This window comes from Podarcis cretensis (genome assembly GCF_951804945.1).
Source record: "Podarcis cretensis genome assembly, chromosome: 10".
NCBI classification, from domain to species: domain Eukaryota; kingdom Metazoa; phylum Chordata; class Lepidosauria; order Squamata; family Lacertidae; genus Podarcis; species Podarcis cretensis.
In genome coordinates this window covers 28,826,773-28,854,723 of record NC_137179.1, presented here as the reverse complement: position 1 = coordinate 28,854,723, position 27,951 = coordinate 28,826,773, and the positions used below count along the sequence as shown (strand labels likewise).

Genomic DNA, 27,951 nt, shown 5'->3' with positions numbered 1-27,951 from the left:
CACCCCTGTAACGGGACTGACATTTGAATAGGCATGCTTAGGACTATGCTGTTAAAGCAAGTATGAGGAGCCTGTGTCCCTCCAGATGTTGATGTGCCAGGACTCTCGCTATCTCTGACCAGTGGCCATGCTGACTGGGCCTGATGAGAGCTGGAGTCCAGCAACATCTGGAGGGACCCAGCTTTCCCATCCCTGTTAGCATCTCAGATGGTAATAATGATGTCTTGCTAATAGCGCTGTCAGGGTGGGCCTTCAGGGATGCGGCAGATGCACTGCAGTTAAATGCTCGGCTTGGAGATGATCCAAAATGCTTGGTTCATATTATGCTGAGGCACCATCCTTGGCTTTCTGCATCAATAGTATTTGTTTATAATAAGCACAAGGTGAACATGTTTGTCTGTCTTCTGAGGTGATGATTTACAGGAGGTGCCAAAAAAGATGGGGATGGCTCCAGTCCTTGTTTTTTAAGGACTTGATTTTAAGTTGTTTCCCTCTTTCCTCAGACTGTGGATTGCAACCTGCACTGAACCGCATTGTGGGTGGTGCCCATTCTGTGGAAGGGGAGTGGCCATGGCAAGCTAGTCTCCAGGTGCGGGGTCACCATGTTTGTGGTGGGACACTGATTGCAGATCGCTGGGTGATCACCGCCGCTCACTGCTTCCTGGATGACAGGTGAATGGGGGTGATGGGGAAGGAGAGCTGGAACCTCTAGATAGGATACAATTCAAGTAGTTCATTAGCCACCACTCAGATAAGTCTCCCATCTCTCCCTGATGATGTTTGGGTCCACGTCTACTGTTATTCTGGGTCTCCTTTATTTGACTCCAACGTCCCCCAGGGTGAACCAGTCAGCTCAGAATGCAACAGAATTCTCCAGCTAAGGAATTGTAATTGTAGACCTCTGCAGATAGGGGGCACACTGCTAATGGAAAAGGGAGGAGGCCACAGCCCAAAGGGACCCAAAGTTCACAGGTTCGATTCAGGGCAGCTCCAGGTGAAAGGCTCAGGTAGCTAGTAAGGGGAATAACTGCTGCCAGTCAGAACTGGTCTCCCACACTGTGAGAACTGGATGCCGGACTAGATGGGCCATTGGTGTGATCCAGCAGGCTCATCTTATGCTCTCAGTAGCAACGCTGAGCTAGGTGGATAATAGTGTGACCTGGTGTGAGGCAAGATCCTCCTCCTGTCCCCCCTGAGCAGTCTTTAGGGAGCTGGAGAAGAGGAGCTGCATGCGTGCAAAGATCTTGCCGAAACCCTTCCCTCCCCTTTTGCTTTCCAGGCAGGCTTCTCCCACGGTCTGGACAGTCTACCTTGGCAAGCAGCTTCTGAATGTCAGCAGCCAAAACGAGGTCTCCTTCAAGGTGATTCGTATCCTGCAGCACCCGTACTATGAAGAGGACAGCCATGACTACGACGTGGCACTGCTGCAGCTCGACCACCCAGTCCTCTATTCAGCCTTCATCCAGCCTATATGTCTGCCTGCCAGCTCTCATCTCTTTGAGGCAGGCCTCCTGTGCTGGATCACAGGCTGGGGTGCAACTCAGGAAGGAGGTAATCTGCAGTATATATATATCACATCCTTTCCAAGAGTCCCCTTTCTGCAGCTTTAAAAAAAAAAGAATCTAACTGAAGCCATGCAATCAGCAGCAACCTTGCAAGAACACCTCTTGAGTTTTGCAGAAACGGTGCATGTACAATGCTTAGGTGTGTCCTGTCCTGTCAAAAACCCAACTCACCATCATAAAGTAGTATGACAAGCTAAGGCAGAATGTTATCGCTGAAACCTGCTTTGCAGTAAGATGCTCCCAAGCTCCCCCTAGCGAATCTTTCCAGAAAATCATGCAAGCGTATGGATGGTATTTCAAAGTGTGGGGTTTGCCAATAAGCTTGTTTGGGGGGGGGGTGGATATATGGGGAGGTTTTCTTATAGAAATAGGGTAAAATTAATGAGTGTTAGAAAAATGTTGGAATGAAATTATATGGCCTTATTAGAAGTGTTATAAGGAGTTAAGCATAAATAAGTATTATAGTATTAATGGAAATAAGGTTAAAATAAGTTATTTATATGACAGAAAATAGTGAAAGATGGAAAGGATTTGCTGAAACAATTAATAGAAGTGGAACACAAAAAGGGAGGTGAGAGGAAGTCGATGAAACAAGGGAATGAAAGATAAGGCATTGAAATGGTATGATGTATGTTTTTAAATTGTTTTTGTTCTGTTTTGTTTAGTTTAATGCGTTAATGTTGTGTGGTGTATTGTTTATATATTGTATTGTTTTTTCTTTCTGTTGTTTTCTTTCTTCTTTTTTCTCCTTTTCTTTTTCATCTTGTTTGTAAGGTTTAAAAGTAATAAATATTATTTAAATATATATATATATATATGGGGAGGTTTTCACTGCCTCTCCTGCCTAAGACCTACTGAATGGGTAGGAAATGCAAATGTGGAATAAAATATGTGTTGTGGAGAATTTCATGAAGAGGTAGGATTTCTTTTTCCTTCAGTCAATCTTGTTGACCTTTGTACCCGACATGCAGGTCCCAGCAGTAAGATTTTGCAAAGGGTGAGTGTGCCGCTAGTGCAGCAGGACATGTGCAATGAAGCCTATCACTACCAGGTTACGTCCAAGATGCTCTGCGCTGGCTACCACGGTGGAAAGAAGGACTCTTGCCAGGTAACTGGGTGCACCACATCCCACGGCACAGAAAAGTCTTCTCAGGCCCTTGTCAACAAACTTTCTTGTTTCCATGCAACTCATTGCATGGCCAGTTTCAAAGCACATTTCTCCGATTTGTCTCCTTCTCTTCCACTTTTCCCCCCTGACCTGACTGGTGTTTTTTCCTTCTCCTTTCTTCCTAGGGCGACTCTGGGGGACCCCTTGCCTGTCAGGAGCCGAGCGGCAGGTGGTTTCTAGCTGGCCTGGTGAGCTGGGGAATGGGATGTGCACGTCTGAATTACTACGGGGTCTACACCAGGATCACCAGTGTAATGGAATGGATTAAGCAAGCCAAGAAGAGCTGAGCAAATGCCCAACCCGTTTTCTCTTTCGAGGCAATGCAGGCTGTGTGGAGGAGCCACCTGTAGGCCTCACCCCTCTCTCTCCCATGTCCTATATTTGTTGGGACATCCCACATCAGCTCATGTCCCACTTAATATTCAACTGTTGCTAGTCAAAGATACAGTGCTGGGTAGCAGAAAGCATCTGCAAGGACCACAAGTGAGGTGGGACTGATATGAAACCCAAAATGTGAGGTGTCCCTGACTAATGAGGAACTGCAAGTAATGCTCCCCTGCCATTTGGTCAGTTGCGTCTTTGGTGCTACCAAAGGTAGTGTCTGTCATTGGTTTGTTTTCTACGATAACCAGAGATGGGTAATCTAAGAACAAGAATGGGGAACCTTTGGCTCTTCGGCTGTTGCTAGATTCCAACTCCCATCCTTCCTGTTGGCTGCAGCAGATGGGAACTGGAGAAATGCTTAAGCCTTCACCTTAAGCACCCCAAAAACTTGGGCACTGATCCAACACATGCTCAATTACTAACTAGCTACATTTCAAACATTAAATTTGGCCAGAGTAAAGCAAGTGAACAGCAGAAAGCATATTGGAGCTGCTCACAAGACTAGAACTCTGTGGAACTCTGCTGAGAGTGGGACGCAACCCCCCACAAAGAAAAATCAGTGGGGGTGACCGAAGAGTTTGTGGAAACACATAAATGCAGTGGGGGGGATAATCTGAGGGCCCCCAGTTGCTGCTGGACTCAGTCTGCCACCATCCGTAACAAGAGATGTACACTTTCTAGAAATCTTGAGGACTGGGGGGGGGGGGGTGGAGGGAGAGAAAAAGAAACCAAATATATGCAATACTAAGCTTCTTATCAAACCCATTTTTACTGCTTTACCAGCATACATCGTCTTATAACTTAAATATAAAATTGTAGCATTTGACATATTTATGAAATTTGAAATGATCAATGCCTTAGCTTTGTACAAGCAATATTGCAAATGTAGCCAATTGTGGCCTATTTCGTTTTCTGGGTCTTTGTCAGGATTCTGTTCCCATCCAAACCTTTTGATCCTCCAGTAAGGCAAGATAGCAAGTGCCTTGTTTCCTAGTTTGCAGCAGTGTGTTATCCGAGGCTGGAGATAGAAAGGTCAACCAGAAGGTAGGACCAGATGAAAACAACAGAAGCAGCAGGGTGTTTGCTTCTGCCATCTCCAAAGGTTGCCAGAAGACAGCAAGCAGCAATTCATAAGCAATGAAGACCCTGTATGCTTCTCTCTCAACGGCAGCACATCAGGGATGAGAGAACCTGTAGCCCTCCATATGCCATTGGAGGACAACTCTCATCATCCTTGACTGTTGGCCATACTGGCTGGGGCTGATAGGAGTTGGGGGCCAACAAGCAACAGGAGGGATCCATACCTGCCTTAACCCATCAGAGAAGGTTAAGTCCCAAGTTTCATAACAAAAGTTTTATTGCCCTAGATTTCATCTCTAGGTTCTATTCCTTTCTTTTAAGCCCGATGGAAATTATCTATCCTATGACCATTTTCAAATACTATGACAAGCAGAAACTGGTGACATGCTCCTGAAGATATCAACATGTATGGGCTGAAGGACTGCAGCCACTCCTATTCCAAAACACACAAACCGAGTGTGGAGTTTTGCCTCCTGGAGAGAAAAAAACGTAAGACAGCTGGCAGAGTTCAAATGCCTTTATGGAGAAAACGGTTCTATACATAAAAGAGCACCCAGCTCACATACGGTGAGATGACGCGAGACAGTAGTAATAGTCTGTGGAATTTATTCAGGAGTTATTACACAGCAATCTCAGGCACAGTTTTGTGGCTACCATCCAATCTTAACGGAATTAGCGGCAGAGCCTGCTGTAGTAAAATGGGACTGGCTTTCTGTTAGAGGTGTTCTCTTCCTGACCTAACACTCCAGGAAGTATCCTCCTGTCATTCCCATTTATTGAAATAAAGCAGAACCAGTGGCCCTACAGTTGTTGTTGGGACTCCCAACTCACATCAATCCCAGCCCGCAGGGTCAGTGGCCTGGAATGATGGGAGTTAAGAGTCCAACACCACCTTGGAGGACCACAGATCCCCTGTCTCTGAAATAGTGTTCTATTCAGGAGTGAGTGTATTTGTGAGTTCAAACCTATCAAGAAACTGCCTCCCTACAGAGCAAACATGGGAATTTGGAATGGGAGACAAAAAAGCTGTAAGGCTGTGCTCTGCTGTTCCCCATAGGGGTCGCTGTGACTGTGGTCCAGTTCACATGCCACACTAAGTCAAACCATGGCTGAGAGTGAAGCCATGAGGGTCCAGACTCCAGGAGAGGGGATTGTGACTGCTTTGCTCACCAGTTGCTCCACTGATACAAGCCATGACTTTGCCTAGCCTATCATCCAAACCTACACTTGTGATTTACCTCTCTCCAGACTAACCATGAACTCTAACCAAGATTTGTGGCTTATGGCTCATGGTGTCTCTGCAAAAGTTAAACCATGAGCCTGGGTTCAAATTACAGTTGTACTTTGGAAGTCGAATGGAATCCGTTTGACTTCCAAAACGTCTGGAAACCCAAGCGTGTCTTCTGATTTGCAGCCAATTGGAAGCTGTGGAAGCCCCGTCGGACGTTTGGGTTCCAAAGAACGTTTGCAAACTGGAACGCTCACTTCCAGTTTTGCGGCGTTTGGGATCCAAGGTATGACTGTACTTTAAATCTAGGCTTGGCACAGCTCATAACAAAAAGGGGGAATGTAAAGCAGCGGAAGCAGCAGCAGCCTCCTCTCCTGTAGGCCAGGTGCTCGCCCATCTGCACTAAGCCATGGTTTGCCTGGGGGTGGGGGCTGTGAACCAGGTCAGCATGAAATGCCAACCCTAGGGCTTGTGGGGCAGGGGAGCGGAGAGATCTGCTGAAGGCAAAACACACACCTCTTCCATCCGTGTAAGAGTGGCTCATAATTTGTGACAAACGTAAAATGCTGTGTAAAAAGGTCCACAATGCAATATTATTCTAACTCCACCCGCACCCCCCTGGCTGTTTTTTTTATTATTTTGAAAAAAGTACAGTACAAAAATAAAGACTTTAAAATTAACATTAAAAAAACAACATTGATCAGCATCATATCCTGAGACATCTGGTTTGTAACAGCTTAAAGTGACAAGAACAAGCAAAGCCAGAGAAGCCAAGTGAAAGGGAGAAAGCCGGAATAAGACAGAGGAAGAGGAGGCAGAAGAGGGGTAAGTGGAAGGAGGGAAGGAGAGAGGGGGGGGGCAGGGGTCATGCACATAAAAGCACTAGTAGCCTGAAGGGTGATGTGATATTCAGGCCACAGTGGATTGCAGAGGTTCCTGCACAGAAGGAGAAAGGAGAAGCCTGCACTCCTAGAACCAAATTCTCCAGCTCTCATTGCCGAGGACAATGAGGGCTTCTTCGTAATGGAAAAGACAGCCCTTCTGCTAAATCCTGAGTTCTAATTCTGAGGAAGAGGCAAGTGCATCTGAGGGAACGCTTCTCATGGGTCAGGAGCTACAGTGCAATATCTGTTCCTGCCAAGAAAACATAAGTTTTTACAATTATCGGAAGGAAGGCAGATGTGGGAACTTGCAAGCAAAGTACCAGCAAGATCCACACTTCCCCTCCAAAGGATTAGATAGCTGCTTCTAGGAATAGAGCTTGTACGAAGATACTGAAAATGATTGCTACACTCTTCTGTTTCCATCTTCAGTTGAAATCAGTAGCCTTAAGAGCACTTAACTCTGTATTGGATTGTGGGCAATGCCTGGCCACAGAATCTGGCTTCTTGCAAATCCAAATTTTCAGTTTCTAGGCTTCAAGGTTGTGAGCTTGTTGCAGGCGGAGGCGGGTGCGCTAGGAGAGAGGATGGGCAACCATGAGCAGCCACTACTGAAAATGAGTAACCAAGGCTACTGGGGGAAGCGAGGTGGACATGGAGCAGATCTGCTATGTGTTGCATCGATTCCTGCCCCTCCCCATCCTGCACCCAGGCCCTGATTTCTCCTCCTCCTAGTTTTCCCAGACCACACCGCTTGCCCTCCGCAATAGTTCTTAAGCACCATAACAAGAAAGAAGCATATTACATGCAATGCAAATCTGCATTCATTTATTCTGAGCACAGATACATGGATTCCTGCAGTACAGGATGTGGGTTTCTCTGGTTTAGCACCAAGTGCCTGCCCTGCTGCTGGAGAGAAGCATGTTTTGCACACAGAAGGCTCCAGGCTCAATCTCAGGCTTCTCCAGCTATAAGGGTCAAGGAATAGCGCTTGGACTCCAGACAGAGACCTTGAAGAGCTGTTGTCCATCAAAAAATAGACAGCAGTAGACTGGGTGGGCTATTGGCCTACTCTACCATAGAGCAGGGTGGGGAACCTGTGAACCTCCCACTGTTATTGGACTCCAACTCCCATCAGCCCCAGCTGGCATAGCCAATCATCCAGGATGATGGGAGTTGGAGTCTAACAACAGCTAGGAGGGCAACAGGTTTCACATTCTTGCTATAAAGACAGCTTCACAGGTTCACTGCATACAGCTATCTCTCCCCTGCTCCCTGGCTGAATTGCATTCCTCTTCTGCCCCAAGTTTCTCCATCCCACTCCGGGGCTGCAAGGGCTACCCTGGAAGACAAATTCAGGACAAGGGTGCACCTAGGCCACCCAAATGTCCGAGCAAAGGGAAGGGAGTGGGAGTCACTCCTCCAAGTCTGGGAGTGCAGACCAGGGCTGGGCTGGCAGAGGAGGAGGAGGAGGAAGAGATCTAGGCTGGGAAAGAATAAAAGACCTTTGCTGGCTCAGGGAGAGAAGAAAGAAGGTGAGGAAAGAAGGATTGGCAAGGCAGGGAGAAATGTGCATGAGCTGAAAAAGCCAAAGTGAAAAAGAACCCAGAAGGGAAGAAGACAGGGAGGGAATTGGAGGGATTCTGGGGTAGACACAATTCCAAATTGCAACAAATTCAGAAGTAAGAAAAAGAAAAACACCACTACACACACGTGGTTTAGAACTAAATGCAGCGGCTTCCGAAATGAACTGATCTCCCCCCACCCTCCCTGAGCCTTTGGCCACCAGGTATTGCTTCCTCCCTGCATAAGCATTACCTGCAGAAGCAACCCTTTCGTGCTTCCCCCCACCTGCTCCCGCCAGAAAAGGGAGCATGTGGCTTTAAGGTTCGGTATTGGTTTTGTTCCTGGCTGTCTTCAGAGGTTGGCTGCACCTTTCTCCTCCTCTTCCACTCCGGCTTCCTCTCGCTCCTGCTCCACCACCTTCTCCTCTTCCTCCTCCTCCTCCTGCAGCTCCACTTCCTTCTGCTCTTCCTCCTCTAGGTCCTCCTCTGTGCTCTGCATGCAGTACAAAAAAGGAAGGTGGAGAACAAATACTTGCAAGTCTAGCTACTAGATTGAACCTGTGACTTTCTGCACACAAGGCAGATGCTCTGTAGGCGAGGATTTGGGTTCTCAAGAGGTTCAGTAAAAGGGCGGCCAAAATTATCAAGGGGGTGGAGAGACTCTCCTATGAGGAATGATTGAAGTCTTTGGGACTTTTCAGTTTAGAGAACAGGCAAGTAAGAGGGGGCATGATAGAAGTTTATAAAAAAAAATTAAGCATGGCATAGAGAAAGCAGATAAAGAATACTTTTTCTCACTCTTTCCTAACCCTCGTGGACATCCAAAGAAGCCAAATGTTGGAAGATTCGGGACAGATAAAAGAAACTAGTTAAACTATGGAACTCACTCCCACAGCAGGCAGTGAAGGCCACCAACACTGATGGTTGTAAAAGAGGACTGGAGGATGAAGGGACCAATGGCTACTAACCAGGATAATAATAATAATAATAAGAAGAATAAGAATAAGAATAAGAATAAGAATAATTCTTCATTATTTATACCCCGCCCATCTGGCTGGGTTTTCCACAGCCACTATGGGCAGCTTCCAACAGAATATTAAAAACACGATAAAATATCAAACATTAAAAACTTCCTTAAACAGGGCTGCCTTCAGATGTCTACTAAAAGTCAGATATTTGTTTATTTCCTTGACATCTGATGAGAAGGCGTTCCACAGGGTGGGCGCCACTACTGAGAAGGCCCTCTGCCTGGTTCCCTGTAATCTCACTTCTTGCAGTGAGGGAACCGCCAGAAGGCCCTCGGTGCTGGACCTCAGTGTCCGGGTAGAATAATGGGGGTGGAGACGCTCCTGCAGGTATACTGGGCTGAGGCCGTTTAGGGCTTTAAAAGTCAGCACCAACACTTTGAATTGTACTTGGAAATGTACTGGGAGCCAATGTAGGGCTTTCAGGACTGGTGTTATATGGTTTTGGCAGCCACTCCCAGTCACCAGTCTAGCTGCCGCATTCTGGATTTGTTGTAGTTTCCGGTCACCTTCAAAGGTAGCCCCACGTAGAGCGCATTGCAGTAGTCCAAGCGGGAGATGGTTATGCTCTGTCTCCACAGAGAAAGAGGAAGAGGAAGAGGAAGAGGAAGAGGAAGAGGAAGAAGAAGAAGAAGAAGAAGAAGAAGAAGAAGAAGAAGAAGAAGAAGAAGAGTAGTTTGGATTTGATATCCCGCTTTATCACTACCCAAAGGAGTCTCAAAGCGGCTAACATTCTCCTTTCCCTTCCTCCCTCACAACAAACACTCTGTGAGGTGAGTGAGGCTGAGAGACTTCAGAGAAGTGTGACTGGCCCAAGGTCACCCAGAAGCTGTATGTGGAGGAGCGGGGACGAGAACCCGGTTCACCTGATTACGAGTCCACCGCTCTTAACCACTACACCACACTGGCAATAATGCTTCTGAATAGCAGCTGCTGGAAATAACGGAGGGCAGCTCACGGGCTCGGATTCTGCTTGTGGGTTTCCTACTGTCATCTGGCTGGCCACTGTGTGAACAGGATGCTGGACTTCTTATAATCTTATGAAATAATTGCAGTTCTTGGTTCAAGGAACTGGTATAATATGGCAGCTAAGAGGCTCAGTGATGAATCAAAGCCCCCAGTTCGAATCCCACCTCTGCTGCAAACTCACTAGGTTAGGGGTGGGGAACAGCAGAGAGAGTGCTGAGCAACAGACCCAGTTCCTGCCTGTATTCATTAGGCACAAACCTGCCATGCAAAATTCAGGATTCTTCACAAACGTGCTGTCTCTCTCCCTCGTGCACAGAGGCAAGCAAGAGGCATTTTCACAGAACTAGAATGGCAAAGGTTTTTGAGGTAAAGCTGAAACTGACATGGGAATGGTGTGACTTGGGAGATGGGCTGTGGCCTGAGAATCAAGGGCCAGATAAGAGGGCTTTGGAGGGCTGTATTTGCCCCCCCAGTCCTGGGCTTCCCCACCACTGCATAAGACAGACCTAAGCAAACCACCGTCTCTCAGCTTCAAACCTCGCAACGGCAATATTGGGGATAATATTGATTTTCCTGACAAGAGTACTATAAGGATTACAACTAGATAATGCCTGCGAAAAGCTCTGGACACTTGACAGCACTACACAAACATGAGGGATTCTTATATTTCTCAAGTCAGGCCTTCTGGGAAATTCAACTTGTTCTGGAATAGCAAGCAAAGGACCACATAAGGCAGGTATGAGATGCCTGCTCTCTGGTGGGGGGTTTTTGGACACAGTATCTGCCACATTTCCATGTTAAGCAAAGAAAGTGGGCATGAAATTATGTTTGGTTTGATTTCCCCTCCCCTTCTCATAATCCAAGAATTTGAGGGTCATCACCCAATGAAGCTAAAGAGTCCAAGATTCAGGACAGACCAAAGGATGTATTACTTTGCAATGCACATAGTTAAAACTATGGAACTTGCGGCCATGGGATGTGGTGATGGCCATCAACTTAAGAGAGCTTTAAAGGGGAATCAGGCAAATTCATGGACAATGCAGCCATCAATGGCCACTAGCCACAATGGCTAGATGTTACCTCCAGTATCAGAGGATGCATGTCTCCAAGTACCAGATGCTGAGAATCTTAAGTGGGAGAGGATGACTGAGCTCATGTCCTACTTGCAGGTTTCCCATGGGATCTAGTTGGCCATTGTGAAAGATGTCCCATGCCTTCCATTTGATGTGAAAGGGTGCCTCATGGCCCAAAGCAAAGTAGTGTAGTCTTAACCAGCTTGTCATTTAGATTCTTCGCAGCTCAGCTGGTTAGAGTGTGAGACTGATAACATCACAGTTGCAGGTATGATCCCCGTATGGGACAGCTGCATATTCCTGCATTGCAGGGGGTTGGACTAGATGATCCTCAGGATCCCTTTCACAAGTCTACAATTCTATGATTCTATATCTGAAAACATGGGACTGGTGAAAATTCGAGATGCTGGTGATTTGCTCTCACCTTGGCTTTCCGGCTGGGCTCAGTGCACAGGCCGCTGGGTGAGCTGAGGAGCTCTTTGGAGACCACACACAGGAACTCCGATTGGTCCTCGTTCCCATAATTATAGGACGACCCAATATTCACCAGCTGAGAAGTGGAAAAGGAGAGAATACCTTTTACTGCAAAGTAAGCCAAGTGAGGAACATTCAGTACTCCTCTGAAACAAAATTCAGTAAAAATGGGAAGCTCCAAGGCTCTGTAGGCCACCTTTGAGCAAACTGTTTTTGAAAGTAGTGAAGGAATGCTAAAAATGAAGCAGTAAATGTGTACACTTCCTGTCTTTGTTGGTTGGTAAAGATTTGGGCATGTGGCCACTTTAAAAGCACACATGATCAAAAAGAGCAGGGATGGGGAAGTTGTTGAAGTCTAACTCCCAACAGTCCCAGACAGCAGAGCTAATGGCCGGGGGGGGTGGGGGGTGGGAGAGGTGGTCCAACACTCCCTACATGGCCACAGGTTTCCCATCCCTGAAATACAAAGAAAGGACACAACACAAACAAACAAGTAATGGGGAGAGTTGGGGGGTAATAGACACCAATTCTTAAGTTACAAGGTTTTGCTAAGGACCAGCATGAATGGAAACAGCTGAGGGAGAGAAGCCCAACATAGCTGGTCTCTCAGTGGGTCAGATTTGCTTCCCATATTCCCCTCTGTTGTAGCCAAGTGGCACTTGTCTGGGTGTCTGAGATTCTGCAGAAGCTAAACCCTGGTAAAATCAATTTCCTTTTTATATAACCCCACCTCTTCCTGCATACCTGTTCAAAACGCCATCCATCTGACATAGTAGAAACCATTTGTGTGAGTTCTTCCTCCTGACACTGCAGAACCCTGTACACGTGTTTTGGAGGCACCTAGGAAAAAAGCAGGAAACACCGGTATGAGAAGTGAAAGCAGACCCCTTTGTCCATGCAGATTCTCATTAGGAGACCAAGCCAGATGGGGCTATCAACATCACTGGGCATTAGATAGTTCTGCCTGCACTATCTACTTGTTGCAGAAAATCAAAGCGAGGGGCAACTGGTGGCTGTGAGCATTTACATCTATATCTGGGGAGCAGCTGTAAGCTCAGTAGTAGATCAAATGATCTACCTGTGAAAGGGCCCAGGTTCAAGCCCTGGTATCTCCAGGTACAGCAGGGGAAAACTGTGGAGATCCACTGCTGGTCAGCGGAGACAAAACTGAGGTGGTTGGACCAATAATAGCCTGGCTTGGTATAAGGCCCCTTCTGATGCACCTATGCAAATAATTATTTGAGGCCTTCCTCATCAATTCAGTTGGCTGCCAGTTCCTGACTCAAAGGCCTCCTCTGTCCCTCTCACATGGCAGGGAAACAGTCAGTAGACTGGATGTGTTCAGAACAGGGATGAGACAGACCACAGTTCACAAACAGAAGGTCCCAGGTTTCAAGCCTGGCATCTCCAGTTAAAAGGATTCAGCAGCCCATGCCGTGAAAGACTTCAGCCTTCCAGCCACTGCCAATCAAAACAGACAACACTGAGCAAGATGAGCAGAGTGCCTGGCCTGCCTTAAGGCAGGTTGCTAGATCCTTTCTTTGAAAGTCGTGCTAAAAATTCCCCAGGCACATTTTGCAACAGGCGCAGGTCCAACGGCAACCACACGGAGACCTCTGCATGCCAAGTTGGTGACAGACATCTCCACCTGGCTGGCCTCTCCTCTCCAGCTTTCTTAAGTAGGTAAGCAGAAGCACTTATTTATACCCCACCTTTTCCTCCAAGGAATCCCTCTCCTCAGTTAATTACAACAACGACCCTGTGAAGTAGGTTAAGATGGGGTTGCCATATTTCAAAAAGTGAAAATCCGGACAGGTCCTAGTCCTCCACTCCAACTACACTACACTACACTGGCTTCTGCTATGCAGCAGCTATATAAATTAAGCAGCTAAAAAAATATGGGGGAAGCAAAATGTCACTTAGAGAAGGATCAGAGAGATTCCCCTTGAAGCCTGAATTTGTTCTATTGAATGTTTTAATGTGTTGTAAACCGCTTTTGAGATTCGCCCCCTTTAAAATGTAAAGTGGTATGGAAACGAAATGAAATAATAATATATTTCATTGGGTGGAGGGAATGGAGCCTAGCTGTCCTGCTGTGGCGACCGTAACCTAGGTTTTGGTGCCATTTGGCAATTGCCTTATATATCTGAGCTTCTTACGCTGCTTGAAAGGTGTGCTGGCTTCTTGTCATACTGCTACCATGAGGGACAAGAGCCCAGGAGTCTGGAACTCCATTGAGCGTCCACAGATCTCCCTCTGCTTCTCAAACAATTTATTTTCTCCAATATTCTTTCTGTTCCTGCCTCCCCGTATCTCCAAACCATGCAGAGAAGCAGAATCTCAGGAGTATCCCTCCCAGCAATGATTCACCACCCTTTTCTACTTTGCAATTAAAACTGTAATCTGAGATCCAGGCTAGGGAGTGCTCAGAAATTAAAACAACCAGATTCATTCACTTCCTCCTCTGGGGGGATGAAAGATTGGCCTTCTTTCTTCTACCAGTTCTGCAAGATTTCCTGCTTGCGCATCCTCAGAAGGTGGAATTTAAGATTTTCTGCCGTTCTGGGGAGGTGCAAAGCCCCCTGGTTTTCATCTCATACATGAAGGCTCCCTGTTATTGTTAGTATTTTTCTTTTCTTGCCAAAGGCTTTCTGGGGCCATTCAGTTCACACCTGTGTTATAGTGTAGTCCTTTTCTTCCAGTCTGTCCTTGATTAGCCTGATTAGAGACCCGATGTTGTAGAATTCGGCTTCTTCCAGAACCCCTAGAAATAAAGGCAGAGCATGCAAGAGATAAAATAATGAGCACCAAGCCACTGAGCTGACTCATTGTCAAGCAGCTCTCGATAAAAATACTCATCCTTTGTTACCATCATCTAGTCATTCTATAACCAGACAGCTGGTTAATTCTGGATCCCGAGCCAGAGTTATATTGCCGCAGAGGTTTAAAGATTACACAGATGAAATTTTGAAAAGCAGCCTACCCTAGGGTAGGGCTCATACCCTAAGTCCATGTAAAGCGAGGGAGGGTGAACTCACTGGGCGCTTGAGCTAACTGGGCACTTGAAAGACGAGCAGATTTATTGTGCCATACACACCTTGTGGAGCTAAAGGCTTTCATTATTATTATTATTATTATTATTATTATTATTACTGTTGAGTTTAATTTATTTATTAAAGTTCTTATGTTAAATCGGTAAACGTTACCATATTACATGACAAGGCTTATTGTACTATAATTTTCAACTTGTATACAAAGTTTATATACAGTAAAAGAAAAGGGGAAAAAACAGGGCAAAAAACTTTTCCAAAATCATATATATACTAACACTTTAGGCTTCCGGTCTATCCCGTTGTATATTCCTTTTTTTCAAATGAATGTACTCTTATTATTGTATATTTCTTTACATTTTATCTAATACATTCCTGTATCAATATGTACCCTTGGTCTTATTTCTCAACTCAGTCTCTCTCCAACGTCAATCAAATACTTACCTGGCAGGGGAGACACCTTGATCATGGAGCTAAAGGCTTTCAATGGCTACTAGCCATGATGGATATGGTTTGCCTCCATGGTTTGAGGCAACATGCTTTTGAATACCAGTTGCTCAAAACCACAGGAAGGGAGAGTGTTATTGCACCCAGGGCTTACTTAGTGGCTTCCCATGAGCATCTAGTTGGCCACTGTGAGAACAGGATGCTCCACTAGATGGACTCTGATCTAGCAAGCTCTTATTTTCTTATGTGTTCCTTTGTTGCTGGCTCCATAGGGATGCTTAGATCCCATGGGTAGGTTGAATCACATGTGTACTCCAAACCCATCAGAACCAACTAGCAAGGCCATCCTATTATTTACTTTCATATATTAAATATATATATACATTTTTTTCCCAAAATACAAGCATAACAAATAGAGAAATAAAAACAGGAAGGACATAAAAAATACAATTGACTTCCCATCCATCTTCCATGGTTTCTTTAAATTAATGGTTACTGCTGCATATTCTATTTTAAGCAAAGCCATTTTACCTCTATATTTCCCTCCATATAGTGAGTAGGATTGGAATATTACTTGTAGTTTAAGGCTGAATTCTGGACACAATAGAAACGTAAAGGATTTGGATTATCATAAAAGATGCGGGAGAAAATTATTAATAATAGGATCCACAAAGGGGAGAATGGAAGTCCAGGAGATTCCTTGGAATCTTGTTTTTATTAATTTTGTTTGATACATCTCTGTAAAATGTTACTTTGAAAAACCAAATAAATAAATTTATAATATTTCCCTCCATATAATCTTAAACAGTTGAGCTTACTCCAAACCGACTAGTGCCTTAACATTTTTACAATAGTTTTTCAAATTATCTACAAATGCTTTCCAATCTTCTTTAAATATAGTCTCTTCTTGTTCTCTAACATTACTTGTTAGATTTGCTAATTCTGCATACCCCATCAGTTTCATTTGCCATTCTTCCTTTGTGGGTGAAGCACCCTGTTATGTACATGGCCACCCCATGTTTCCTGCAAGTTCAATGCACCATGCAAAGCTCTCCTCCACCCCTTCTATTTTTAAATCCTCACACCCGTGAGGCAGGTTGTTAGGCTTGAGAGCAATTAATCTCAAGGCTACCCAGTGTGCTTGGTGGGGCAGATGGGAGTTGTAGTACAATATCCGGAAGGCACTGGGTTGGCGAAGAGGAACTAAACTGATAGCTAAAGTGATGGGCAATGAAAAGAAACCTAGGTTTCATAACATAAGCAAAGGATTGTTGGCTCTTCTTTCGAAAATGATAGTGGTTCAATTGTGTCTGGGCAGAACTCTTAAGAGAAGATGAAGAAAACACTTTTAGTTTTAAAGCTTGTTTCTGTGCACGCTGCTTGAAGCCAAGACTTCCACAGCACTGTGGAGTCAAATGAGTCTAAATTTCCTAGAGGCAGGGAGTATACAAGTAACTGCCGTCTACATACCAAGCACCAAGATACAACTTGCAAGAGAAAAAGATTCCAAACCTAAGTAAGTTGATAACTATGTTCAAAGTAGGGGTTTTTCAAAGGGCGTGTAGTGAGGAACAGCTATCGGCTTAATGAATGCCGGACAGAGTTGATTCTTGCTATACAATGGACACCAGAAAGGAAATTCACAGCTAACAAGAAAATACGGAGAGAAAAGAAAGCTACAGGGGTGGGGGGAAGGGAATGTTATTACTACTAATGTTTAAATAAATACTGAAAACTATTATTATTATTATTATACACCCTTCATCTGTGGATCACAGAGCAGTTTACAATATAAAAACACAAAAATTCATAATGTAGTAACGAACAAAAACAATAACACACCCCCCCCAGTTTAAAAGGTCAGATTCTTTCATTAGCCATGGCCTGGGACAGGCATCCCCAAACTTGGCCCTCCAGCTGTTTTGGGACTACAACTCCCATCATCCCTAACAGGACCAGTGGTCAGGGATGATAGGAATTGTAGTCCCAAAACAGCTAGAGAGCCGAGTTTGGGGATGCCTGGCCTGGGAGAAGGGGAATGTTTTTGCCTGGTGCCTACAGATATGTTATAAAGGCGCCAGGTGAGGCTCCTTAGGGAGAGCATCCCACAAACGGGGAACCACTGTAGAAAAGGCCCATCATTTTATTATAGTATTTATTTCTACCATTGGTATTTATGCCCTCTGCAAAGTAAAAAGATTTCGCAGGGATGCCACAATTATAAAGATGTCCCAGTTGACCTTAAGGATGGCAACCCCAGAGGGGCACTTGATGTAAATGAGAACAAAGGAAGGAAAATGCTGCAGCTAAATGTTGAAAATGCAATCCAGCACTCTTTTAACAGTGCTCAAAACTAAAACGGCAAATGGCCACTATATACACACACACACACGTATACAAATGTGGGAAGTGTACACATGCACAGCCACAGAGAGCGAGAAGCTGGGTGGCACATACCACAGAAGTTGTAAATCTGAGTTGTTAAATTGGAAGCAGAACCTAGCACTTGAAAAACAAACAGCATGTCCACATATATTCAGGACAATACCAGTCTAGGTCCTGGAACACCTTTAGAGCACATTTACCTTTAATAATGCGAAAGCTGGATTTCAAATGCCTTTGGGGGTGAAAACTATAACAAAATTAATTTTGTGCAAGAATGTATTTTCCCCCTATGTAAACACTGAAAAAAATGCTATGATTAGTCTATCCATATTGCGGGGGGGGGGGGGGGCATTGTGCCTGAAAAAGCATAGCTCACATATTGCTATACTAACACTTGGGAGAGGGGCTCAGAGAGAGAGTTGCGTATGACAATCCTGCAGTGTTGCTATCCAGGGTGCTTTAGGGAAATGCCACTGGAAAAAGCTAGTAAGTTGACTGCAGCAGCAGCAGCAGCACAGGGGGAGAAGGGGAGTTTTTATTTATTTATGTATTGCATTTATTTCCTACTTTTTTTCTCTCTCTGAGCAGCTCAAGGTGGCCTGCATGGTTCTCTCCTCATTTAATCCACATACCAACCCTGTGAGGTAGAGTAGGCTAAGATGCCGCAACTGACCAGAGGTCAGAATGATTATTGGAAATGTGCTGTTGCTGCAAATATAAACACTTAGATGGGTATATATTTGCCTACCAAAGGCTCAAATCCTTTTGCTCAATAGAGATGGAGTTGCAGGGGAGGAGAGTGGCTGTTTCGACCTGTAACCAAAAAAATGCTGAATCTATTACTAGGGAGGTATAAATTATTAAAATTATTAAATAACAAAAAGCATTATTAAAATGCACTGCTTTTTGAATTATCAACGCATGGGCTCCCAGACTTTGGTTGACATAAATATCTTCTGACAACTTTCTCCACCTGCAATCCAAAATGCCACGCCTACCATTACACAGAATGTAGTATCGATAGCCTAACAATTTCCGATGAGCTTTAACAATCAATCCCTCTTCCCAGAGAACTCTGGGAAGTGTGTCCCTTTGAGGAGAATAGGTGTCTCCTAACTCACTACACCCTTAACAAACTGCAGTTCCCAGGATTCTTTTCTTTTGGGGGGGGTGGAGCCATGACTGCTTAAAGTGGTATGAAAAGTGCTTTAAATGTATAGTATAGATGCATCCTACTTGTGTGACAACAGGTTAAACCTTCCCTAGCATGGAAACACAATTATGGGAGTAGCTCCTCTTCTCAGTTAGATATCTTCCTACATGGGTGTGCACACACAGAGAGATTTGTTTTTTTGGCCCTCCACTCCACCCACAAAAGATAGTACAAGTTTGCATGTGACACAGAGCATATGCAAAATGTGGTACAGATTTGTCTCCTCTTTTGCGAATGGAGCTGAGGGCCCAATCCACACCTTTACCAGGGCCCAGCAATCCTGTTGGCAGCCCTGTGCCCTCGTGTGTGGATAGCAGTTTCACATAAGGATGGAATTCTGTACCTATTGCATACTCTTAAGGGTGATGAAGAAATATATGAATAAATCAATAAGTACGGAGAACACTTTAAATGAATACAAGCACAGAGTGCCAAAGATAGAGGAGACGATAATCCATGAATACATGGAGCTGGTACTCAAATGAAGGCGACCCATTTAGGTTAAGCAGAGAGGAGGGAATAAATCAACTGTCCCATTATTCAGTTTGGGATTAATGCAGGTGAAATGGTTTCTATGCCCCTGAGCAGGGTTCTGGAACAGCCTCTAGTGAACAGTACTAAACAGAAGGGCAAGCTGTGAATCATGAAAAATGGAAAATAATTATTGAGCTCTCTGATGCCCTGCTGGAGCAAAGACTATTCCCCCCCTCCTAAATTATGTTCTATCGCAGAAGAGAAATGGGACATGGAACGATGGGAGGTGCAAATGAGGTCAGCTTCAAGAAAATAAAGTCTCTGTACAATGAACCCCTTTTAGTCAACCAAGGAGAATCAACTAATCAACAAGTTTTGAACCCATGAAGAAGGCTACCCTCTCCAGAAAGACAAATTAGTGACCTCAGTAAGAGATATAGGGATATATATTGCCTTTCGGTCGTTAACATGAGATGCTGCTTCTTGCAACATAGGCAAATAAGCATTTGTCATCTGCTATGCTAATCTCTGGTTATTTGCATCCATCACCTCCCCAGAGGCATGTACAACCTCCTCCGCTGCCTAGTTAGCAATAGCAATAGGCACTTAATGAATCCACAGTGGAAACAGAAGGATGCTTAGGAACCAGCATTCTGTTATTACCCAGAACCCGCTCAGACACACCATCTTACTTCAAACCCTGACCTTGCAATATCTTTGTTTCCTTCCGCAGAAGCAGATGAATAAAGAACTATGGCCACTGAAAGCTTCAATCCCAGGGGGCAGTGGGAGATGAGGGAGAGGACCTCCCTTTTCTGACATGACCACAGACGTTCTAGTCATCAATGTTTAAGAGGACCTTCATGAGCTTTCTGATTTCTGCCCATGCCCAATGTTCCAGATCCCAGAGATGGGGTGAGGATAAAAGTAGAATACCAAAATTGCACCACGCCACCAGTCAAGGTCATCCATAACTGCTTGTCAGAGCAAGCATAATGACCAGGTTACTTGAGAGGCCTCCTTATTCCTTATGTACCCAGTAGGCCACAGCATTCTACAGCAAAGCGACCTCTTCAAGTTCCTAAAGTACCCACTCCACAGTAACTTGGAGCAGGGCTTTCAATGTGGTTGCCACTGTTCTGTGGAACATCATTCCTGTCAAGATAGGATAGGCACCCACTATCTGAACTTTCCAGAAACAGATATTAAGATATTTTTGTTCAAACAAGCATTTCCAGCTGGATGAAAAGTTCTTGGCCTTAGATTTTCTTTTTGTATTGTTTTTAAACCTCTCTTCAGTTATATTCGGTACATTTCTTAAAACTATTTTCGCTCTTTCCATGATGTTTGTAAATTGCCTAGATACACACACAGAAGACGACATAAATTAATATAGTAAGAATGGAAGCGTGTGGATAAGCCAAGTCCAGAATCAAAAACAAGGCAAGGAACACAAAGATTTACATAGCACAGATGCAATTGAAGTAAGAGATGCAATTGGAATAAGAAGTCTCACTTCAGCTGCCAACTGATTCCAAAGGAATGGAGCTGCAAAACTTAAACGCCTGCTTTCTAGTGCATACTAAGTGCACCTCTGGAACACATAGTGCTCTTAGCAGTGCACCATCTAAGGAGCACAGTTGCCTGTCAGGCATATATGGTGCTTTGTGATCCCTTAGGCAATCTGTTCTGCTTGCCTCTGGCTCAGAAGGGAGGGAGGGAAAGCAAGTGATGGTGAAGTTCCCAGTGCCTGCTTGTTTATTGACTATGTCTGGCAAGCATGCAAGTGGTAATAATGAGGCGGCAGAGGAGCAACAACCTGTAAAAACAATGGCAATGGGGGCACAGACTCACTGATGGACCCCCCTCCAAGTGAGGGCATCGTGCCCAAGCTCCCCTCCCGATAAAACCTGAAGCTGGCACCTTATTCTTCATGGCCCTGGAACAAAGTGTTTTGCTTTGAATTCTCTCTTTGTACCAAGAGGACAAAACTTGAAACAAGTGTATTCTCAAGGATCAAAACATTATCATCACAGAACAATATATTAGCTCCATTCCCTGTACTCTGTAAATGGAACTACGGTAAATGTTGACATTCCTTTCACACACACGTCATGGATGCAGGGACAAAAAGTTGAGAGAGAGGATCTGTCATAGCACAACAAGAGCTATGGCACCACCACTCTGTTTACAGTGGATGTTAGCAGCACTGTAAACAAAGCATTTCCTCGAAGACTGTTACTTTGCAGTTTAAGCCTTTCCCCCCAAAGCATCTCATGGGCCAAATGGGGAGGCCCGTGGATCAGAAGCTCCCTACCACTGGTTTATAGGCTAGTTCATCCACTTCTTACACTCAGCTTAAGTCATGCCTTGATGCACTCAGTTTGTTCCATTGGCCACGCCAAGCAACATCAGGCAGTCCTGTACTCGGGTATCAGGCAGTCCTGTGTGATAATTGCACAGGTCTGAAAACTTACCTTCCTCTGCCATATCTTTATCCAGTACTAGCTTCCCATGCCGGAGGAAATTCAGAATGGGTCCAAAATAAGTGGGATCTCGATCAATGAGATATGCACCCGTCTCATCCTAAACAAAAGAAGCAGACAACAAACAAGCGTAAATCTTGTCTCATGAACCACCCTTGAGAGTGTTAATAAGCATCTGGATAGGGGTGATCCAATATACATTGTTGTGTAGACTTAGCATTCATGAAATAAGAGGGGGGAAATCATCTTATGGGTCAGAACTTGACTAAAGGAGAGGAGGAATAAATGGGCAAATCTCACAATACAAGAGATGGGCTCCTCCAGTGATCTGTATAGAGACTGGTGCTTTCTAATTGTTTTGCATATGACCAAGGGTCAGGGGTGTGAAGCAAGGTGGCGAAATTTGCTGACGACAAACCAAATTATTCAGGATGTACAAACAAGAAGTGATTGTAAAGCAGTTCAAAACTGGGAGAATGGGCCGTACAATGACAAATGCAGTTCAATGTAAGCAAGTGCAAAGTGAGCCACTGAACCAAAATCCTAACCACATTTATAAAGGTGGAAGGCAAACTGGGAGTAACCAACCAAGAATTGGATCTTGGAAGTCATGGTGAAGAGCTTAAAGAAAATGTTGATCCAGTGTGCAGAAGTTGTGGAAACAGAAATTACATGCTAGGGATTGTTTGTGCTCTAAAACAAAACTGTCAATACCAAAATGCCTTTAAACAAACCTATGATGTGGATTATAATGAGTACAGCTCTAGTCACCATAGAATCGTACAGTTGGAAGCCACCACAAGGGTCACCTAGTCTAACCCAAGCCCCCCACCAATGCAGGAATCTCAACAAAAGCAACCAAGACCGACGGCCATCCAACCAACCAGATGGAAATAAAACTGCTAGCAGCATAATGCTTTTAGCTTACAGGTGGGGAACTGGAAGTGGCTGGTGGACTTGATCATTATCTTCTCCCAAGTTTTATAGGTGGGCACGTCTGCCCACCTGATAGTCACCTGACAGCACTGCAATGTCAAGTGAGTCTTTTTAGGCATGTGTAGGTCTTGCAGAGCACTTTGCAAGGGACTTCAGAGGACGCTTGCAAAACACCGTCTTGCAGGGCCTGTTTTGGCTGAGCCAGATAATGATGACCTGCCACATACCTTGCACAGTGGTACCTCGGGTTACTTACACTTCAGGTTACATACACTTCAGGTTACAGACTCCGCTAACCCAGAAATAGTACCTCGGGTTAAGAACTTTGCTTCAGGATGAGAACAGAAATTGTGCTCCGGCAGCACGGCAGCAGTGGGAGGCCCCATTAGCTAAAGTGGTGCTTCAGGTTAAGAACAATTTCAGGTTAAGACGGACCTCCGGAACAAATTAAGTACTTAACCCGAGGTACCAGTGTATTAGGTATAGGGCAGGTGGGCATGGCTTGACCAAAACAGATTTGTGGGTAAAATGAAGGTGCCTAGTGGGCCTTATTAGGCCCATGTGCCAGAGTTTCGTCACCCCTACTTTGGACAAACCTTGGAATATATTGTACAGCTCTGGTCACCAAATCTCAAAGGTAGCAAGTGTCCAAAGATGCTTGTGTCCAAACACAGCATCCAATTTGTCAACAGTCATCTGACTGATGGCCAGCTGTCAATAGTCCATGGTATGTCCCCTCTGTTGCTGTGATGTCACAGAATGCTCATAAATCTAACTACTAAGGAAGACTCTTAAGTCAGCATTACTACTGTGAAGGAAGTGAAACATTGGCTTGAATGGGAAAGAAGCTTCTCGCAAGCTGCTTAAGGATAGGGGAAATTGAATGCAACAGAATACAGTGGCTAGAAAGTGCTGAGCTGGAAGGCAGGAGGCCAAGAACAGGAGCCAAGGCGGCAGGAAGCCTCAGAACAGGATGATGCTATTGAGAGAAAGGAATCGGGAGAGATTGGGAAGGCAGAAAATGTTGGCTATTGTAAGCCAAATTTGCAGGTTTGGCGTTACTTCTTTCTTCCATCTGCTCTCAGCAGCTATGACTTTTAAAACTGGGAAGCTGAAACTTTGAAATTGCATACAGTACTTCAAAAATTCGCTTACTCTCTCTGATAAAACATACTTTAAGTATTTATATCACTGCAAGAGCAATCAAGAGCCAAGATCAACTATTGGTCTTCAACACTGATACATCCTACTCATCTCTACTCAAATACTCCCCACTGGATTCAACGGAACCGACTCCCAGCTAAGCGAGTCCAGACTGCAACCCGAACGCCCCACCTTGGGCTCTGGGACACCTCCTTGGATTCGCCGCCCGGAAGGCTGGCCAAAAGAGCCTTCATGGCGCGCCACCCTGTCCTGACGACCAGCGTCCAGTGAGGGCTTGGCGGGGCAAACCAGCAACGCGGGAGAGGAGAGGAGAGGCAAACGCGGCGCTTACATCGCTTTGGGCGCTCGTATTTCTGAGGGTGCGCCCATCAGTGCGGTCTGTAAATCAAGCGCATCTGAGATCCAGAGCGCGCGCCCAAACACCCCAATTGCCTCCCCGGGGAAACTGATCATCACACAAGTAAACTAAGCGGGAGGCGGTGCTGCAATTGCCCGGGCGCGCGGAGGGAAAACGCTGCTGAGTAAACAGGCGTCGTTTCATTTTATTTTAATTCTGCGAATACTGTATGCTCAGTACGAGGCTCCTTCCCGAATCAGGCTCCTCCTCCACGACTTGATTCCTTCAGCGGCTGCGTTTCGACGGCACGCCTCTTCCAAATCTCCCAGATGCCAGAAAGGAGGCGAGAGAAGCTTGTACAGTATATACTGACCGGGGGTGGGTGCATGCATGGAAATCCAGCGGCCCAGCAACATTTGCAATGCAAGCCTTATGACTTTGCAAAAATAAAAAATAAGCCGAGCCCGACTCCTTCCAGCGAGCGCGCTTGCAAAATTGCACGGCCGAGCGAGGGACACAAGAGCGGCGGAGGGCGCTTCCTCCGGCGTCTCCTTTGTTCTCCCCTCCCGGGCCGAAGGCGCAACCGATCCCCGCGGCAGGAGCAGGGCGCGCACGTGTCCCGCGAAAACACCACGATCCTTTGCGCTGGCACGCCGGGCTCGCTCGCTTACCCGATCCGACTGCAGCTCCTCTCCCTGGCACAGGCGGCAGAGGAAGGACTTCTGCTCGCGACACAGCGTTTGCCGGGTGGTGAGGAAGATGGTGCCGCCGACGTTGAGCCTCACCCACTTGCCTCGGCTGCTGGGGGGCAGAGGCTGCTGGGAGCTCTCCCACGCGCAAGGAGCCCTCCGCACGCCTCGCGTTGCCTCCCCTCGATCCATCCTCATCTCCCTTCCTCGCCGCCGGTCCCTCCTACTTCCACGGGGAGGCGGGGCTCCGGAGGCAGGTGGGGGCGCCTGGAGGATTCTGGGGCTTGGAGTTCTCCTCGGGTGCAGCGCCACCACAAAGGAGGCTTTCCCAGTGGGCTGGAGCGGCGCAACGCACAGTTAGAGTACAGCGGAAGCGCGTTTCGTGGGTTCATGGAAAAATAATAGGTATGCTTGAAAAAGGAGATTCCCTGGATGCCAAGATCCAGGTTTGGGGCAAGTACTGGGTGAGAGATTCAAAATCACAAACTATCAAGCCAGTCAAGCATGGAAATAGAGGCTATTAGACCTTTAAAAATATGCACTTCTAAGTTCCTTCCAAAGTTTTCCTCTTCCTCCAGCACAGGAAAAGACCACACATTTAGTACATTAGAAATGGTTTACTTACAAACACGCCCAAGGTCAGATTCATGTGCTTTTCTATACAGCATTCTGAAAAGTTACCCAATAAGCATAAAACTTGGCTTAGCTACAAAGTGGTGAAGGTTCCTAGATTATTGGTACAGTATAGGAATTCAAGAGTGGCTGATGAGAGCCATGTGGTCTGAGCTGGAGCAACCAGCTCAACGCTCTTTACATGCTGAGCTCTGGTGAACTGAGAGAGAATGATAGGCCTGATAGACTTGTTCCTCCTAAGGTAAAGGAAGTGGACATAGCTAAGCCTAGTAGGACAGCTAACTCCATGATATTAACCCCTTCATGCATTAATTAGATTTATACATGTTGGTTTTGTGAGGCTGGTTATCCCACACATTTCCCCCTGGAATATTCCTGGGAACTGTAGCTCCCCCCAACAGAGCTGCAATTCCCTGCACCCTTAACAAGCCACAGCTCACAAGATTCTTGGTGTTGGGTGATATGCTTTAAATGTATGGTATGTATGTAGCCTCAGTTTGAAGGAGGAGCTGTGTGCGTGCCTTTCGTTGTTATCAGAAACTAGGACAAGAGTTGGCAGAAGGTCAATTTAGGTCAGTGGTTCCTAATCTTTTACAATTCGCTGCCCCCTTGGTTCTATAACTCTTATCCCCAGTGCATTATTCAGAATAGCCATTTGTGTGACCCACTAAGGAAGATAGTAACACAAAAAAATCAAAACAATAACAGTTAATTGCACATTTATGCAAACTTGAATTAGAGTCGTACCTTGGAAGTTGAACAGAACCATTCCGGAAGTCCGTTTGACTTCCAAAACGTTTGAAAACCAAAACACAGCTTCTGATTGGCTGCAGGAAACCACTGGTCTAGATCCACTGGAGAGGCTCTGGGTGATTTACAGCAAGGTTCTGGACTCTGGGCAATTGCCAAACACAGTGTTCTTCAACCTTGGGTTCCCAGATGTTCTAGGATTCCAACCCCAGTCACTCTTTACCACTGGCTGAGAATGATGAAAGCCTTCCCCATCACCACCATTGCTCACCTCCAGAATGAAAATTAGGCTGCTGAGACAAAGGCTGGGCAGGGAACCAGGGCTCAGTTTTCCTAAGAAAGGATAATGAGGCCAGAGTGGCTCATCCACAGGACACATTCACAGCCAGAGTAGTTTAACAATCAGTCTTCTTCTTCACAGGAAACTGAACTGTAGCTCTGTGAGAGAAGTAAGTGCCCTTAAACTACAACTCCCAGAATTCTTTGGGGGAAGCCATGACTGTTTAAAGTGGCATCACAGTGCTTTAAATATACGGTGTGAAGGCGGCCCAGTTCTGGTGCTGAAAACAAATTCGTAGGCGATTTGTAGGCGAGCATGTCTTCAAGCATCATGAAATGTCCACCCACCCCAGTCACTATTTTTGCACCTGGCTCCAGCTGATTAATTGAATCAGGATTCTATTTAAAAAGCATCATAGATCCCAGAAGGTGCTAGCCTGCCTCCACCCACCTGTGCTAACAGCTCCTTTGAATGAGGAATGCATACAGAACATGGTTATGATTATTCCTAGCTCAACAAGCACTCAGTCAGATCGACATCTCTTACAGTGCTCCCCACAAAGTAGATCCTCTGGGATCCTGATCGCTACTTATTTGCATGCTCAATGACTTCATTGTAAATGAACACACTTGCCACAGGCATTGCTCTATATTCAGTGGATCTGTTTCCAGATCCAAAGGTGTACAGCCTTAAGTTTGTTTAGGTGTGCATATAAAGTGTTCATGTGATCAGTGTTTGCAGATGGAAGTACTTGTGTTAGAGGGTCAAGACACTAACTCCAGCTTTTAGCTCCATATATATCAGGTGGCATGGGTGGTGCTGTGGTCTAAACCACTGAGCCTAGGGCTTGCTGATCGGAAGGTCGGCAGTTCGAATCCCTGCGATGGGGTGAGCTCCCGTTGTTCGGTCCCAGCTCCTGCCAACCTAGCAGTTCAAAAGCATGTCAAGTGCAAGTAGCTAAATAGGTACCACTCCGGCGGGAAGGTAAACAGCGTTTCCGTGCACTGCTCTGGTTTGCCAGAAGCGGCTTATTCATGCTGGCCACATGACCCAGAAGTTATCTGCGGACAAATGCCGACTCAAGCAAGATGAGCGCTGCAACCCCAGAGCCATCCGCGACTGAACGGCCAGGGGTCCCTTTACCTTTTATATCAGGTGGCATAGAGCTTTGGGAGTTAAATGGGCTTTCATCCACCCTTTGCAATGGTTTTAGAATGAAAGCTGGGTGGCGGGGAGGGGATAACCACATAAATTACTACCTGTGAAATATCCCTGTATATTGCACTTCAAACCTTCCTATCCAAGTTCCATATCTGAACAGCAGAACAGCGAATTAGCGAAATTCAAATATCATTTTATATATTTCTTCCAGGCTTGTTGCTTTTCAGCGAAGAAGCCTTTATCAAAAAAAACCCCTCCAATGCAGCTGAACAGAACAGAGCTGGAAGGGTCGATATGCTGATAAGAGTGGCTCTCAGATATATACATCTGAGCTACTTCTATCAGCCAAAAGGACTTTCGCATTTTAAAAGCATATCATATCAACACTCTGCCAGCTTAACAGGAGCACAATCCATTTTCTCATATATGCTTCTGCTGATGATGTATAATTCATATCTATTCTTTTGCCAGTTTTTTGGGGGTGGAGGGGAGGGACTCTTCAGTTAATAAATGCCTGTGTTTCAATATACCAAA

The 27,951-nt window shown here is 45.5% G+C and overlaps 2 protein-coding genes across 2 annotated transcripts in view; one reads left to right on the top strand and one right to left on the bottom strand.

The window, feature by feature from the left end:
- Positions 1–3,947, top strand: part of TMPRSS6 (transmembrane serine protease 6) — a 29,710-nt gene extending 25,763 nt beyond the window's left edge. The window contains exons 15-18 of the mRNA XM_079992426.1: positions 504–672; positions 1,280–1,551; positions 2,537–2,673; positions 2,859–3,947. Of these exons, the coding sequence (XP_079848552.1) occupies positions 504–672; positions 1,280–1,551; positions 2,537–2,673; positions 2,859–3,020 (740 nt within the window). The 3' untranslated portion in view covers positions 3,021–3,947. The remainder of the gene's footprint in view (positions 1–503; positions 673–1,279; positions 1,552–2,536; positions 2,674–2,858) is intronic.
- Positions 3,948–4,699: 752 nt separating this feature from the next.
- On the bottom strand, positions 4,700–24,815 carry KCTD17 (potassium channel tetramerization domain containing 17). Its single transcript, XM_079993081.1, has 6 exons — positions 24,576–24,815; positions 21,459–21,567; positions 14,085–14,176; positions 12,157–12,252; positions 11,363–11,488; positions 4,700–8,364 (listed from the first exon to the last, which is right to left on the bottom strand). The coding sequence occupies exons 1-6, from the start codon at positions 24,789–24,791 to the stop codon at positions 8,224–8,226; spliced, it is 780 nt and encodes a 259-aa protein (XP_079849207.1). The 5' UTR covers positions 24,792–24,815; the 3' UTR covers positions 4,700–8,223.
- Between the last annotated feature and the right edge of the window lie 3,136 nt (positions 24,816–27,951).

Excerpts from the sequence above, each read along its gene's own strand:
- KCTD17 (XM_079993081.1), bottom strand. The coding sequence starts at position 24,791 with ATGAGGATGGATCGAGGGGAGGCAACGCGAGGCGTGCGGAGGGCTCCT. Across the intron at positions 11,489-12,156 it reads ATGGATGGCGTTTTGAACAG|CTGGTGAATATTGGGTCGTC; the intron begins GTATGCAGGAAG and ends TCCACTTCTCAG. Across the intron at positions 8,365-11,362 it reads AGCCCAGCCGGAAAGCCAAG|AGCACAGAGGAGGACCTAGA; the intron begins GTGAGAGCAAAT and ends TACTGCATGCAG.